Here is a 14,628-nt window from a genome sequence, read left to right on the forward strand (position 1 = left end):
ATTTTAATAATTATTCACTCAATACAGAATGGATAAAGGCTATGACGCAAAACCTTAAGGTTCATTCAGGTTAAGTCTTCGGTATGGAGCTATACCTAGGAACTCCTAGCATGTTGTTAGTCGCTTTTTACGACATGGGAGCAGGTTTCCAGTGGTGCTATTCTTGACTGAAATAGTGCAAAAAGATTTTAGTCTGATGGACACCACGCGGCCTTGTGGTGGCGAATAGTTATAAAGAAAAAACTTATTTTGGGGGGCTTTATATGTTAAATGATCCATAACTAGAAAAATATTAATGTTAGGTATATGGTGTCTTCAATCATTTCGTTTGTAATATCATTAGTTACAACTTAACTGAAGACACAAAGTTTTTAACTAAATCAGTAAGGAAAAAATTGTGTTTCGAATCACTGAACTGTATATTCCAATAGAAGCGCAACCGCAAAGAAAAAATTTTATCCGAACAAGCACACAATTTTGAGCAAGAAACGGCGTTTTAAAGAGTTACACCACTGTAGAACACGAAAAATAATGCATATTCCGGGATCTTTACTTGACGCAATAAAGAGGTGAATCGAGATGGAAAAGGTCCACGGTCGGAACCGTAATTTTTGACCTAGAGCTTAAAATTAAAGTTTTCACGATTGCCTATAATAATAGTAATCGACGTACGTTGGATTTTTACGATATTTTTATTATACAAAAAATGGCGCTCTGTTTAATGAAAAAAACTTCATATGTCATAAAAGTCGACACAAAATTGTTCGTTAAAAATAAATTAAGCAATAAAAATTAAAATCTCACACACCTCGCTAGAGAAATCATTTTTTAACCGTTATGTATCCAACAAAAAATACCCACAAATTGAAATGCTCATAACTATGGCTTTCTTTGACCGATTTGGACACTTTTAGATGTTTTGGATTCAAGAACTCATCAACTTTTTGATACTGTATAATTGAACCGCATGAATGGATCTGGTTGTTGATAATCCGGATTTTCCGGTACAATGTTCTAGTACTAGGGTATTAATTGTAAATTTTAATAATGTCCTAGCAATATGAGTATCAAAATTCTTCAAATTGGAAATTACCTAAGTTATTGGAATTTCAGTTTTGTGGGTACCCGGGTACCCACGTCGGCCTGTTATGTAGTAAAAAAAAATCAGGAGCCCCTCCTCACTCCCCCTCTTACAATATCAACAAATTTTAATTACCCAAAACCTTGACTTAATGAAATTCGAAGATGTAACAAAGTTTCAATTTCCAGCTATGGATAAAACATGGAAATTTCGTTAATTGAAAACTGAAAAGCTACTCGGGTACCGCGTCAGACACATGACGGGTAATGTTAACTTTTCACAACCGTTAAAAACGATTTGCTCGAGTTACGTTTCCGGCTAGCTCAAAAAATGTGGTTTCGAGAAAAATACGGGTTCTCAGTACGCTCGGAATATACATACATAAGAAGCATTGTGGTAAAATTGAAAATTTGAACTTTTAGCTATTATTGTTGCCTTTCATTTTTTCGTATAGAATTTTTAAGATTTCAAAGCACGTTTTAGACCAATAAAAATCAATTTTTAAAAACTCTACGGTGGTAAATTAAATATTAAAAAGTATTTAAAATAAATTTTAAATGCTTTTTAATATTTACAACTTTCCATAGTTTGCTTGATAAATTTTCGAAATATTGAATAGCGAAAATTATGATAGTTCCAAAACTATCCCGATTCTCATCATATATAAACCGTTAAGTTTACCAATTAATTTAGTGTACCCTTTTAACATAAACTGTCGTAGCAAACGCACGAATGGGAGCAGTTCGCCAAATTTTGGAAGAAGTCGTTAAATTAACCCCTTTAAAAACTACCAAAAGTTTCGTGTAGTTCTATGCAATAGAAAAACAATTCTTAAAAATTGGATGTACCTATTAATGTGAGGCACAGTGAATAATACACATTGAACGAGATAGGCAGTATTCGAAGACGTTTCTTGTGGACGAGTGTAGAACGAGTTTGTTTCTACTTACTTGAAATGAGGCGTAGCCAGAAATTTGGTTTGGTGGAGATTTGGTGAGAATCGCAAACAGTGGATCTTCTGATATAATAATTCAAGCATTTTTTTCTGGACTGATTATGAAGAATTAATTCTTAAAAAATATAATACCATACGTCGTGCCTTTATCATTTTTTAAATCGTCACTTAAAACAATTTCTTTGAAGGTATATACTACATGTAGCTATATAAGGATATTTACGAAATTTTCTTAAATCTAGTATTATTTTTTCAAGTTAGCTCTTTTATTGTGAGCTTCACAAGCTCAAGCCGCCAAAAAAAACTAAGGCTTCGAAATTATGTGATATGGTCCTTAAATAACCGTTATCGAAAATTCATTTTACCTATTCATATAATTGATAATACAACCACTGGAGTCAAACTGAAAACGCCATTTCCGAGAAATTTCTTTCTACTTTCAGAAAGTGTTATTCTCGTCATTAAACATATTAAATTTTAGTCTCACCTCTACGCATTCTCAAAACAAACACATTTCCAGAAAATGAGGAAATTTTACCATTTTTCGGTGAGCGGTTCTATGTTTCATAGACATTCAACCTATTCCAACTTCGCTTTCCATTCAAGAAATAGTCCCTAATCTCCATATTTCGGTACATCCCTGTAGTATTAAATTAAATCAGTCAGCATAAAAAAATATTCTTCGATCAAATTTCTTTTAGTTTTTGGTGTGGTAATCACCGGGGATTTGGGGGTTTCCGATATATGCTCCAGATCGATCAAAATTTTTCACCGATAAGTGATCAAGGGCCATCCAAACAACTTGGAATTAGTCAGTGATTGTTTTTAGCGGTAGTGGATTGGAAAATTAAATGCGTGTCCAGATATCATCCTTTATATTTTATCGATAAAAATACGCCCTATTTAAATGGATAATTACTATATTGAGCAATAAAAAGGCGACAAAGGATGTAAGCCATAACTTTTAAAATATAAAAAAGATAGATATTTGGTGTCTTTAGTAAAGCTGTTCGCAAAAGTAAGTGCTGCGAATTTGCTGAAGGCATCATCTTAATACCTAAAAGAAAATTAATAGAAACATCTCACTTGTAGGGGGATTGATCTGCAAAATCACAATATCAAATGAAAGAGCATATTGAATCCATTAACTTCTCCAAAGATGCTTTTGGCCAAAAATTATCCATTTTGGCGTTAATAGTAAATTGCATCATTGCAGATATTTGGTATAAGGTCCGGATATGAAGAAATCTAATTATCCGGACAAGAAATTTTTTAATTGAAGCACCAAAACTCGCTCATCAATAATGAATGCATTCTAGGTTAAACTAATCAGATACACAATACGAAGAATGCGGTCAGTCATCCGAACACATCCACATTTTACAACTAGTTTCGAATACGATGGAATCCGGTTCTCCGGACTAAAGAATATTTACGGTTTTCCTGGTAAGCGGTACAAAATACATCAACTAGATCGCATAAGCCAGAAATAAATCTTCCCTGACAAATGAAGTCCGGCGGAAAAAGCTGCCGCGAAATATATTGCGTCAAATAAACGCAATGAATAAAAAAAATAATCAGTTCATAATCTGCAAAACATCAACAAAAAAAGACTACTAAACGCACCCAATTTCTGCGGTATACTTTTTTTGCAGATGCCATAGCAACCATAGCCCGCGAGACGCGATGAACGTTCATGTACGCGCCTACTAAGTAAACAAGCACGTGTCCCGCGGTTCCGACTGCTCCTTCTCGCGCTGCAGCATAATGGATGCAATTCACTCGGTGCAAATCCTTTGATTAGTCACACGATAAATGTTGAGGACAGGAAAAAGTTCAAGAATGTGATGATGCCATTAGCGCGCCATTGGAGGAGTGGCTGTCAGTAGTCAGTGCAGTAGTCGGCCCGCGCTTTACCAGATTGATGATATTCTGTTGTTTTTGACGTAAAACACGGTTTAGGATAGGTACATACGCATTAAAAACGTGGCACCCCGCATGCCAGAGTGACAGTTGACGCTGTGCGTCGGTGAACACTTTAGTTAATGTAGTTTTTGCTGGAGGCTGATCTGAGTCACCCTAACGGTAACTGATGTCTCAGCGCGAAGAATTTTCTCCGTGATTGAACAATGAAATGTTTTGAGAAATATTGAACTTTATTTAGTTACTTTAGATCGAAGAATTGTGGTAGTATTGATGAAATCTTGTTTGGAAGCAGTATAGCAACCAATGCATACTTTGTTTTGTTGAAAATGTCACAAAAAGCTGACCAGCATGAGTTACAGGAAAAAACACTTCCGATCGAAGTTGCAGCGACACTACGCTGCTAAAAGTCCCAATCATAACGAGACAGAAAAACGAAAAATATTCGAAAACAAATTGACTCCGACGGCAACGGCATGCATTTTCCACTATACACATTGCTATACTGGGAAGACGAAGGCGTTGTTGTGGTTGTTGGTTTTGTTACCATTCTACAGATTTACCGAAAACATGCTCTACACTCTTGTTTTCGAATTTTTTTTTTCACTCGACGCACGCCACACGCCTACCCGAAGCTTAGATTATTTATACGTGTTGAGTAGAAGTGAAATATTATACAGCTTTAGTTAAATTTATGCGAGGTTCAAGGCATCTTAGTTGTAATAAATAAAAGAATCACAACAAGATAACAACCACATACCATGCGTCTCCATGCAAAAACAGGCAAACATTTCTGTCGAGCTGTATGTCAAAAATGCCCGTCCAGGTAGGCGTTGTCACCGTTGCTTGCGTTCTGTTTCGCACTATCCTGTTGGCGTTGTTTTCCTCGGTAGGTAGGTTCGTATTTAGTCTACCCGAATATGTCGGAGTGGGTTCTTTTTTCACACCTAGTCCCATATTTTCCTGAAACAAATAATAAACACGCGTGTCGTCCAACATTTCGATATTTTCTTAAGCGAACAGGTGCTGCTCAAAGTATCAAAAGCGTCCATCTTTGAGCGGTGGAATGCAAAGAGCGCTTATCATGCACGCCTACTTCTCTTTGTCGCTAATGCGAAAAATTAAAAGTTGTAAATTCGTTGCTATGTTACCTCAACAAAAAGTACCCACGAAAATTGTCAGCGCGAGTGTTGATCGAGTAAACATCGCCAGCGATTTCAGTTTACGTCGGCCATATATACATAAGCGGCATTTTCCAATCGAAATTCCAGCACGTTTGCCGATCGTGAAATTATCCAGCTGCACATTTCCCGCCGGAGAGGGCGAACCGTGCGGAATGTCACGCACCCGTGACACTGACAGCAGCTGTTGTTCCAATTAATTAAATTTTAAGTTTGTCCGTGGTTCATTTTTCCGCGGATTGGATAAATTGAGTGAGCGCATTTGCTAATGAGTTGTTTTTGGTTCTCTAATTACAGCGATCGATCGTGCCATGAGTCCGGCACAGTCCGAGGATTCCGGGTTGGCAGCGGACCGCGGAACCACCTACGCGACGATCTCGATTCCACGCGATCAGGGCCAGCCACTTGGGATCATACTGGCAGGTAGGTGTTGCGACAAAGTTTATTTCGATTACAAAACCAGAAACAAAAGGAATTCAAACGGGAAATTTTCCGAGGGATGGAAAGTTTTCGAAACGGATTGCTAACCCGATTACGATCTTCAGTGGTCATAAATTTAAGATTTTGTAACACTACGCTCCAATTCCGTGCGTGTTGAAGGAGTAGCACTTATTCACACTCACGCATTGTAGGTGCGATAGTTGCAGGGCGAGTGCAGGCCAGTTCCGTTGAAGAATTTTATTTATTTTTACGACGCCATTAATTTGAATTAAGACCATAACCTCTTGTGATGGCATGTGGGATATTCGCCCAATAAAAGTCAAAATTCATACCAATCCAACTAAAATGGTTACTGTTTTATCGCGAACGATTCACGAAACACCTTCTGTCGTAAAACGTCAAATTGACCAATCAGATGGCAGTTACTGTCCGTTTTGTAATATTTGGAAATCGCACGGATTATACGGTCATAAAATCGAAGTAATTGGATTGAAATATGAGTGCCCCTAATATTTTATCGGTTTATGTTAGTCATCAGAGCAGTGCTGTCAGTTTCACCGTCAGACTAATCCACGTTTCAACTTTTTTTTACACAGAAAGAGCCGACCTCTCCTATCCTCCGGTAGTGGAATCCATCAACGGTCCAGCAGCAGATTTGCTCGCACCGGGTGATCGAATTCATCAGATCGATGGCATTTCAACGATCGGACTAACAAATCAGCATTTATTCAGTATATTAGCTCACGGCGATGGACCGGCGGTGATTGAAATCGAGTACTCGTTCCCGGAATACAGTAAGTATCGTTTAAGAGAGAGAAATTATTCTCTCGTCTCTACTGTTTCTCGTACCTATTTACTCAGAAAACGTACGACATTCGTACCATCCCCGCGATCCTTTGATCCGTCGGATGCTTAGGCCGCCGTCCATCAACCACACCGCGCATCATTTGCCGTGATGAACGATCGCCGATTTAACCGCTCCTTCTCACTCTTCTTGTTATTGTTTTCAGTTTCACAAAACAGCTTGTGCGTGACTACGAAGCTGGCCCAGATCACGGTGGAGCGAGAAAATGGCTGCCTGGGATTGACGCTGCGTGGTGGCGGTGAATACCCGCTAGTCGTGACAAACGTGCGAATGCTCGGTCCAGTGTTCAAGACTGGACAGATCAAACCGGGCGATCGGGTGCTGCGAGTCGATAATGTAGGTCTTCCAAAATTTATTTTTCAGTGACAATTCATCCAATCAGAAGTATCATTTCAGATTTCACTGGTTAACAAAACCCTGTCGGAGGCTCAGCACATTCTAAAGAACGGACACATGTCTGGCTACACGAACCTGACCATCGAGTATGACGTGTCGGTAATGCAGAGTGTAGAGTTTAGCATGGGACCGCTGCTGTTGGAAATTGAACGGCCGATGAACGAGAAGCTGGGATTGATTCTGAGCAATTACTCCAGCGCGGTCAACCAGGGGGAGATCTATCACAAGCTGGATGAGGTGCAGCCGGCAGGGATCTACATTGCCAGCATTCTACCGGCTAGTATCGCGGATCGGTAAGGAAGTTTTTAACACTTTAATCATTTTCAATGATTTAATTTTTCTTTTATGTACAGTTGCGGAGCTCTCTCGGTAGGCGACCAGATTTTATCCGTAGACGAAACGATCGTGGAAAACAGCGCCTATTCGCCGGAGGAAGTTACAGCTCTGATGGATGCTAACTGTACCAAAGGCTACACCCAGCTGCAGATTCTACCGGCTCACACACTCATCAGAAGGAGAGGTAGGTGTTTTATCATTATCACTGTCAAATTGAACCGCTTCTAATTTCCACAGATAGACCAAACAAATGCGATCGCCAAACGCAAACATCAGCAAGCCGTGATTCATCATTGCGCGACGATCCTCGTCGCCACTTAAATCACCGTCGCATTGGTGCGCCGTGGGTTGTCTCTTTTTTGCTCGTTTTATTATTATTTCGTTTCGCTTCCTCTCCGGTGACTTCCTGTTTGCTTTTGCTGTGGGTTACCATTTTCCCTGCCTGCTGAGATGATTTTCACTCAGGGCACAGAAATTTATTGCAGACGTTTTCTTGTTCGTTTTTTTTTTATTTGCAGCACAAAGTTGCTAGAATTACGGTTGGTGTAATATTGCGGTTGGATCGGTCTTTTTCGTGTGTCAACAGTGTCACTCTGTTAGTATGAAACTGTCGAAAAGAGAATACAAATGGGGAGGGTTCGGAACGTCGGTTTTTCGCACTACTAGACAACGTATTCGTCATGTGGCACATTTCGTCGCTCCTGTCACGATCGTTTTTTTGTCGGCTCAATATCGCTTGATTCGTGACACATTTCATCATTTATTTTTCCATTTTTTACTTTATGCTTGATGTCGCTCGGAGCAGTTTCTCGTGGGGGGATGGCACACGATCATCAACTTTCCCTTCTGTCGCGAGGATTGGACGGACGAGGGACTGTTTTCCAGCACGCGTCCACATTAATTAGCTCTAAAATACGTCATCTGAGTTCGGTTGGAGATTGGCTTATTTTCTAGGGGGATATTTTGGGATTCGACGAGGGTGCGGAGCGATGTTTGTTCGGATAGATCTTGCGAGTTTGAGAGGTGCACGGTGACGAATGAACTGGACAGTTTTAAAGTCAGTGCTTTCTGTCGCGGTTAGTGAGCTTAAACCATTTTTCATAACCATCGTCGGCTTGGGTACTATTGTGGGGATAGTGATCAGATCGAAACAAGGAGGGAATAATTGGGAAATCAGCCAGAATATTTCAAAAAAAAACTTTTCGACAGATTATCATAACGCTTGCATAGAAAAAATGAGACAAGCTCACCTATTTTCCATTGTTCATTGTCAATCAACATAAGTAGGCTATGAACAGAAAAAATTGACACCTCTATCAGTTAGTTTATTGCAGCTATGGCGGAAAATGTGAAGCAACTACATTCGATGGTTTGTAATTGCCGCTGGCTCCACTCTGGAGCGAAGAAGTCCGTCATCGTGGCGCACTTTGTGTTGGCCGGATACAGCCGAGCGCTTATAAAGGGCGAACACGAAATTATTGCGACACATTCAACAGGGCATAACTTTTTTACCATTGGGTAAAAATCAACCAAATTTTGCACACTTTCTTATTGATATGTATTGTTTACATGCTGTCAAACTCGAAGTCGTGTTTTTCGATCCAACGAAAATGGAGGTGAACCAACGTGAGTCGAGAGAACAAATTCTTTCCAAACACCTGGAATTTCCTGACCTGTCGCACCGTCTCCAGAGTGTTGAAGCGGTTCCAGGAGCGGTTGACGTTGGACCACGGCAAAGGAGCTGAAAGAAAACCGGGACCGGAGAACAAAAAGACGGAGAGAAAGGTGATTAAAGCAAATCCCAACGTCTCAAGCCGTGATTTGGCTAAAAAGATCGGCATGTCGCAGAGCTACGTCCAGAATGCAAAGAAGAGAGCTGGACTACCTACATACAAGGTACAGAACTTCCCAAACCGCGATGAGCGGCAACAATCGACGGCTAAAACTCGGGCACGGAAGCTCTACGAGAAGATGCTGACAAAATATGGCTGCTGTGTGATGGACGACGCAACGTATATAAAAGCCGATTTTAAGCAAATTCCGGGGTTGGAGTTTTTCACCGGCAAGAGCAAGTTCTATGTGGACGACAAATTTAAGAAGAAAATGTCGAAGTTCGCCTCCAAATATCTCATTTGGCAGGCCATCTGCTCTTGCGGACTGAGGAGTGAGCCTTTCGTGACAAAGGGTACAGTAAATGGCGAGATCTACAAATCTGAGTGCCTCGAGAAGCGCCTTTTGCCGTTCTTGCAGCAGCACGACGAAGCTCCGCTATTTTGGCCAGATTTTACATCATGCCACTATTCTAAAAGTGTCCTGAGGCCAATTCTGTCCATTTTGTTCCAAAGGACATGAATCCGCCAAACTGTCCGGAGCTGCGCCCGGTGGAGCAGTACTGGGCAATGATGAAGCGGGAACTTCGGAAGAGCAAGAAGAATGTTAAAGACGAGAAGGACATGTTAAGAAAATGGAAAAAAAAACTGAGAAACTGGTACCGAATGACACTGTAAAGACTCTGTTGCTGGGAGGGCATCAAGCAAAAATGCGTTCAATTTTACACTCAAGGCTCCATCGATTAACTTTTCTTATGATTTTTGAAGTAAATATATGTATAAAACTACCCAAAAATTTTGGTTTGATTTTAAACATTATAAGAAAATTGGCATGACATTTTCGGTGTCGCAATAATTTCGTGTTCGCCCTTTATACAAGGTCCTGACGCTCCTGGAGAAAAGTGAGAGCATCGAGTGTAAGCCGGGTTCTGGACGTCCTACGGTTTTGCCTGACTGAAAGGTTCAGTAAGTGCTGAAGCGGATAATGGAAGGCAAGGTGGAAAAATCAGCTGCGTGAAAGGCCAGGAAAGCGTTGCGACCGGCCAGACGGCCAAAAAGTATTTGGCCAACATGGACATTGCCATAAGGAAGCGGAAGTCGGAGCCGAACGTGTCGGAAGCGCAAGTGGGCACCCAAAAGCAGCGGCAAAAGGTGTCCGTCAAGTATGTTTTCCCTACGATGCGCAACGTGGTTGTGATCATGGACGTACCTGACGCTCAACGGTAATGGGTATTTTACGTCCCCCAGAAAGGAGGTGAGCGGCGACGTAAAGTGCATCTTTCACGCGAAGTTCCCAAGTAAGGCCCGTTTTGTGGCTGATAATCAGTGAGAAGGGGATGTCAAAACCAGTCTCCTTTTCTTCGCAACTTGCGGTCAATAGGGAGGTGTACTGCACGGAGTTCTTGCCGGAAGATTTGATCTACATTAAGAAATGTCAATCGAAGAACAATGTCGTCTTTTTTGGTGGTAACCAACAGGAAAAAAACGGTTCGAAATGGTAAGTGAAGCGAAAGCAATTATGTGAAAAAATTCCTCCAGATGTGAGGTTCTAACCCGCAACCTTCGAGACTCCGACCTGATGCACTAACCTTTCTGGTCCCTTGCCAGAAATCGACAGTCTTCATTAGCTCTATCACTCACCGAAGTACGATAGGCGATGAACTAAAAAATTAGACACCATAGGATAATAAAAACCTGGGCCTTGGTATCTAGGGGGAAATTAAATAGATCAAATGTATTTGTGTGGCAGCTGTGGTTGTGTGTGATCTCGCTTTGCAGGTAGAGTACGATCACCATCGCTAGTGCGATAATCATATGTTCTTTCTGGGACATCAACATATTCCAGGGATAGCATAAGGATTAGTGCATCGAGCTGGAGTCTCGAAGGTTGCGGGTTCGAATCTCGCTTCTGGGGGAAATTTTTTCACATATTTGCTTTTGCTTTACTCACCATTTCGACCAGTTTTTCCCCGTTGGATAACACCAAAAAAATCTTAAATAAGGTATTGGCACCTACGTTAAAAACTAAAATAAATGAATTATTAACAATGCCGTGTTCTGAACGGATCTGGTCTTGGCACGTTACGCGAAGAGGTCGGCGGAAGAGACGCGGCGTTTGAAGATCCCAGTCGTCCCCAAGAACGCCAACGCCACCCTAACGTGCCCCAAAATTCAAAATTTCTGGGCGACCCTGAGGCGGAAAATCTATTCGAATAATTTCGTGAAGAAAATTGAAAAGGAACTGATCAATTAGTCAACCAGAATTGAGGAATATGCCAACATCTTTCTTTTTTCGACGGCTAACTGCCGTAAGTCTGTCCGTAAGGGATTGGAATCATTTTCGTGAAATCATGAATTAATGTAGGAATCAGTGTATTTTTTTGTTTTGATATCTTTTACAATTTTTTCCCTTATATCCGAAAATTGTCTCATTTTTAAATGCAATCGTTATGATAATTTCCAAGTCAAAGACAAAACATGCAAAATTTTCATAATCCGATCCGATCGATATAGCGAAAGAACCCCCAGTTATTAGGCCACTCATTTCCCTGCCGTAACGGGAGAAGATCATTTTTCACGCCCCACCCGTGTATAATAAACGACGTCGCCTGATCTATTTTTAGCGTCCATTTTTTTTGTGCTCGTTATGGGTTCCAAACGTGAATGTCGTTATGCTGCTCATTAGAGGGGAACTCGGTGCTTGAAAAACATTTCAGCAAACGATGGAAGTGGTTCTTGAAAATAAAAACAAAACCTGCCTGCACTCGAGATGAAAGGGTTCGTGATTTTACAGCGCGACAGCTGCCTCCTAAATCCCAGTCCGAGGAGATTATCTAAAACTTGTTTTTATTTTTTTTTTCGCATTTCCACAGGCATCTCCTGTTCCAGCCCAAAGTACGGTTTCAACACTGTAGATTCACGCAAGAATCTAGCCGCCGGCAAAAATCGTCGTCTGGTACGAAAAAGCTCGCTTCCGCAACCGGCTGAGAACGGAACGCTGCATCCGAATATGGGCCTGTGTAAGGCGGAAACCATCCAACTGGTTCTGGACTGCTCTCAGGGCTCCGGAATCTGCCTGGGACCGAAAACACCCTGCGGAAGAGGCTACATAATCGCTCAGATCCTACCGGACTCGGTGGCCGAACGTTCCGGGAGTCTACAGAAGGGTGATCGTATCCTGGCGGTTAATAAGATGTGCAACCTGGATGCCGGCACGATCCGGCAGTTGCTGGGTGATTTTGGACCGAAAACGGCAGCAAATCACTATCACAATCAACCACAGACCACGAACTGGGTCGAGTTGGAGCTGGAGTTCGATATGGCTGACAGTGTCATACCGTCCAGCGGGGTGTTCAATATTAAGCTAATCAGACAGAATAAGTGTGGCTTGGGGATCACGGTTAGCGGCAACAATCACGGGTCGTTTGTCATATCGGAGGTTAAACCGGGTAGTGCCGCACATCGAACGGGATCGCTGAGAGCAGGTGACGTTCTGCTGGCAGTGGACAATCACCCAGTTCAACACTACAATCTCGATCTGCTACTGAAGGAGAGTAAGAACGAGTACATAACGTTGACGGTCAAAAGAAACTCACTGCCGGACTTTTTGTTCGATGCCCAGCAGAAAACTAACATGATCTACGGCAGTACGGAGGATAACGCCTACATTTATGGAACTAGGTAGGTTGCAACAGATATCCAAAAAAAGACAACCGTTTAACGAATATTTTCAGGTACAACGAATCGCCATCGTTAAAGTCCAACAACAACGTAGACTACTTCCAAATCGAAGATCATCTTCAACATCAACAACAACAACAGCAGCAACAGATTCGGAGACCCATGTGGAACCAGCCTACGCCGTACGACATTCTGCCGGGATCGGGTAATCTGATGTCACAGAGCACCGGAACGCTGAAAGCGATTCACCATCCTTCGCAGCAGCAGAATTCATCTAGCGCAGAGAATCTGCCGCATCCTTCCAGCCAGATGATCAATGGCGACGGAGAACTGTGCGAGGATCGTTACGATGATATCGTCCACTACAAGATGGCATCGATGAACATCAACAGTACCAACTACGTGGGTTTGGGTAACGTTTCTGGGGCTGTTGGTGCTGGGATTGCTGGTGGCGGAAGTAGTTCAGGAGGACAAGAGATACAGCAGATAATTTTCAATGTTCGCTTGGAACCGAAGGGAGGACCGCTGGGAATAACCCTAGCCGGCAGTGATGATCTGCAGAAACCGATCAAGATCAGTGCTCTGACGGAGGGTGGCATTGCGCACAACAACGGTCAGCTGAAGGTTGGCGACTGTCTGCTGGCAATCAACGGAGAAAGTGTTTGCGGAGTCCCCTTAACGACGGCCACAAAATTACTGCACAAATTCGAAAACGTTGTGGATCTTCAGATATCACGCACGGAATGTTTAGGGGGAGCATGTGGGCCACGACCGAGTCACAGTGCGGAAGCGCAGACACAGGCCCTGTACGCAAAGGTTCAAAGGAGGCCTAGAAGTCCCTCGATAACGGATGCTTTGTCCACAAACTCGAACTCCAGCTCCGGTAACTGTCGGACGCTACACGTGACGTTGTTCAAGGATCGCGTGTACGACGACTACGGTTTCTCGGTGTCGGATGGGCTGTACGAGCGGGGTGTCTACATCAACCGGATTCGAAGTGGAGGACCGGCCGATCTGGTCGGGATGCTGAGACCGTTCGATAGGATTGTGCAGGTATTAATTTGTTTTAAACACGCTAGACTGGTAATTATAAAATTTTTCCACTCGTTTTCAGGTTAATGGAACGAAAACACAGGACTTCGATTGCTGCCTGACGGTGCCATTGATAGCAGCTGCAGGCGATAAGATAGATCTGGTCCTGCAGCGGCCCCTACCGGAATGACCCCGCATGCTGGCTGCCATCTGGAGTGCCATAATGACATATGCCAATAAATAGAAAGAGAGACAGAGTATCCAACAAGTGCCATTTCCAAAACAATAAACTGAACGTTTGCGTTTTTGCGCCAAGTCAAAACTTGTCCGCCACAGTGGACCCATACTTAGAATAGACTACTCCCTAATATTTATCGACTTTCCCTATTCCTATCTATTCTCGAGCAAGCTCCGACTTGTATTCCTGCCTAATTCACTCATAAAAAATGAACGTATTTATTATTTATAATATTTAAAATCTATTCTGATTATTACGCAATCATGATTATACACACCATTTTTACAATCAACTGAAACTCTTAGGACAATAAAATAGCTAGTTGAAGGTCTCCTTTTCCACGTTTCGTATCATCTTATCGCCATCTCTAGGGTTTGCCATAAACTATAATACAAACCAATTTTTACAACTGATGCTTCCTCGTACAACTTTCAATTTTCACTCAGCTACTTGTTATCTTCGAATGCCTTGACTTTGTAGTTGGTTTAACCCTATAGCCCTGGTTTTGTTTTTGTTATTGAACTGCAAAAACCGCAAATAAATTGACGTCATTGGGAGGTGTGTTCGCTGGTAAAATTAGCCTATTCTGCAATTTGAAATGCATTTTTTACCAAACATCCCACGGGTGTGTAATCTTGTTTCTAACTTGTACAATCACAACAATCTATTT

General features: G+C 41.9%; 1 protein-coding gene across 8 annotated transcripts in view; it reads left to right on the forward strand.

The window, feature by feature from the left end:
* The window catches only part of LOC131692827 (glutamate receptor-interacting protein 1), a 47,401-nt gene extending 33,033 nt beyond the window's left edge, over positions 1–14,368 (forward strand). For all 8 annotated transcript variants that reach the window (XM_058980141.1, XM_058980156.1, XM_058980164.1 and 5 more), the window contains exons 3-10: positions 5,438–5,563; positions 6,178–6,375; positions 6,592–6,782; positions 6,843–7,135; positions 7,196–7,362; positions 11,881–12,688; positions 12,742–13,741; positions 13,803–14,368. In XM_058980141.1, the coding sequence (XP_058836124.1) occupies positions 5,438–5,563; positions 6,178–6,375; positions 6,592–6,782; positions 6,843–7,135; positions 7,196–7,362; positions 11,881–12,688; positions 12,742–13,741; positions 13,803–13,910 (2,891 nt within the window). In that variant the 3' untranslated portion in view covers positions 13,911–14,368. The remainder of the gene's footprint in view (positions 1–5,437; positions 5,564–6,177; positions 6,376–6,591; positions 6,783–6,842; positions 7,136–7,195; positions 7,363–11,880; positions 12,689–12,741; positions 13,742–13,802) is intronic.
* The last annotated feature ends 260 nt before the right edge of the window (positions 14,369–14,628 follow it).

The sequence above is a fragment of the Topomyia yanbarensis genome, chromosome 1, assembly GCF_030247195.1.
Source record: "Topomyia yanbarensis strain Yona2022 chromosome 1, ASM3024719v1, whole genome shotgun sequence".
Classification (NCBI taxonomy): domain Eukaryota; kingdom Metazoa; phylum Arthropoda; class Insecta; order Diptera; family Culicidae; genus Topomyia; species Topomyia yanbarensis.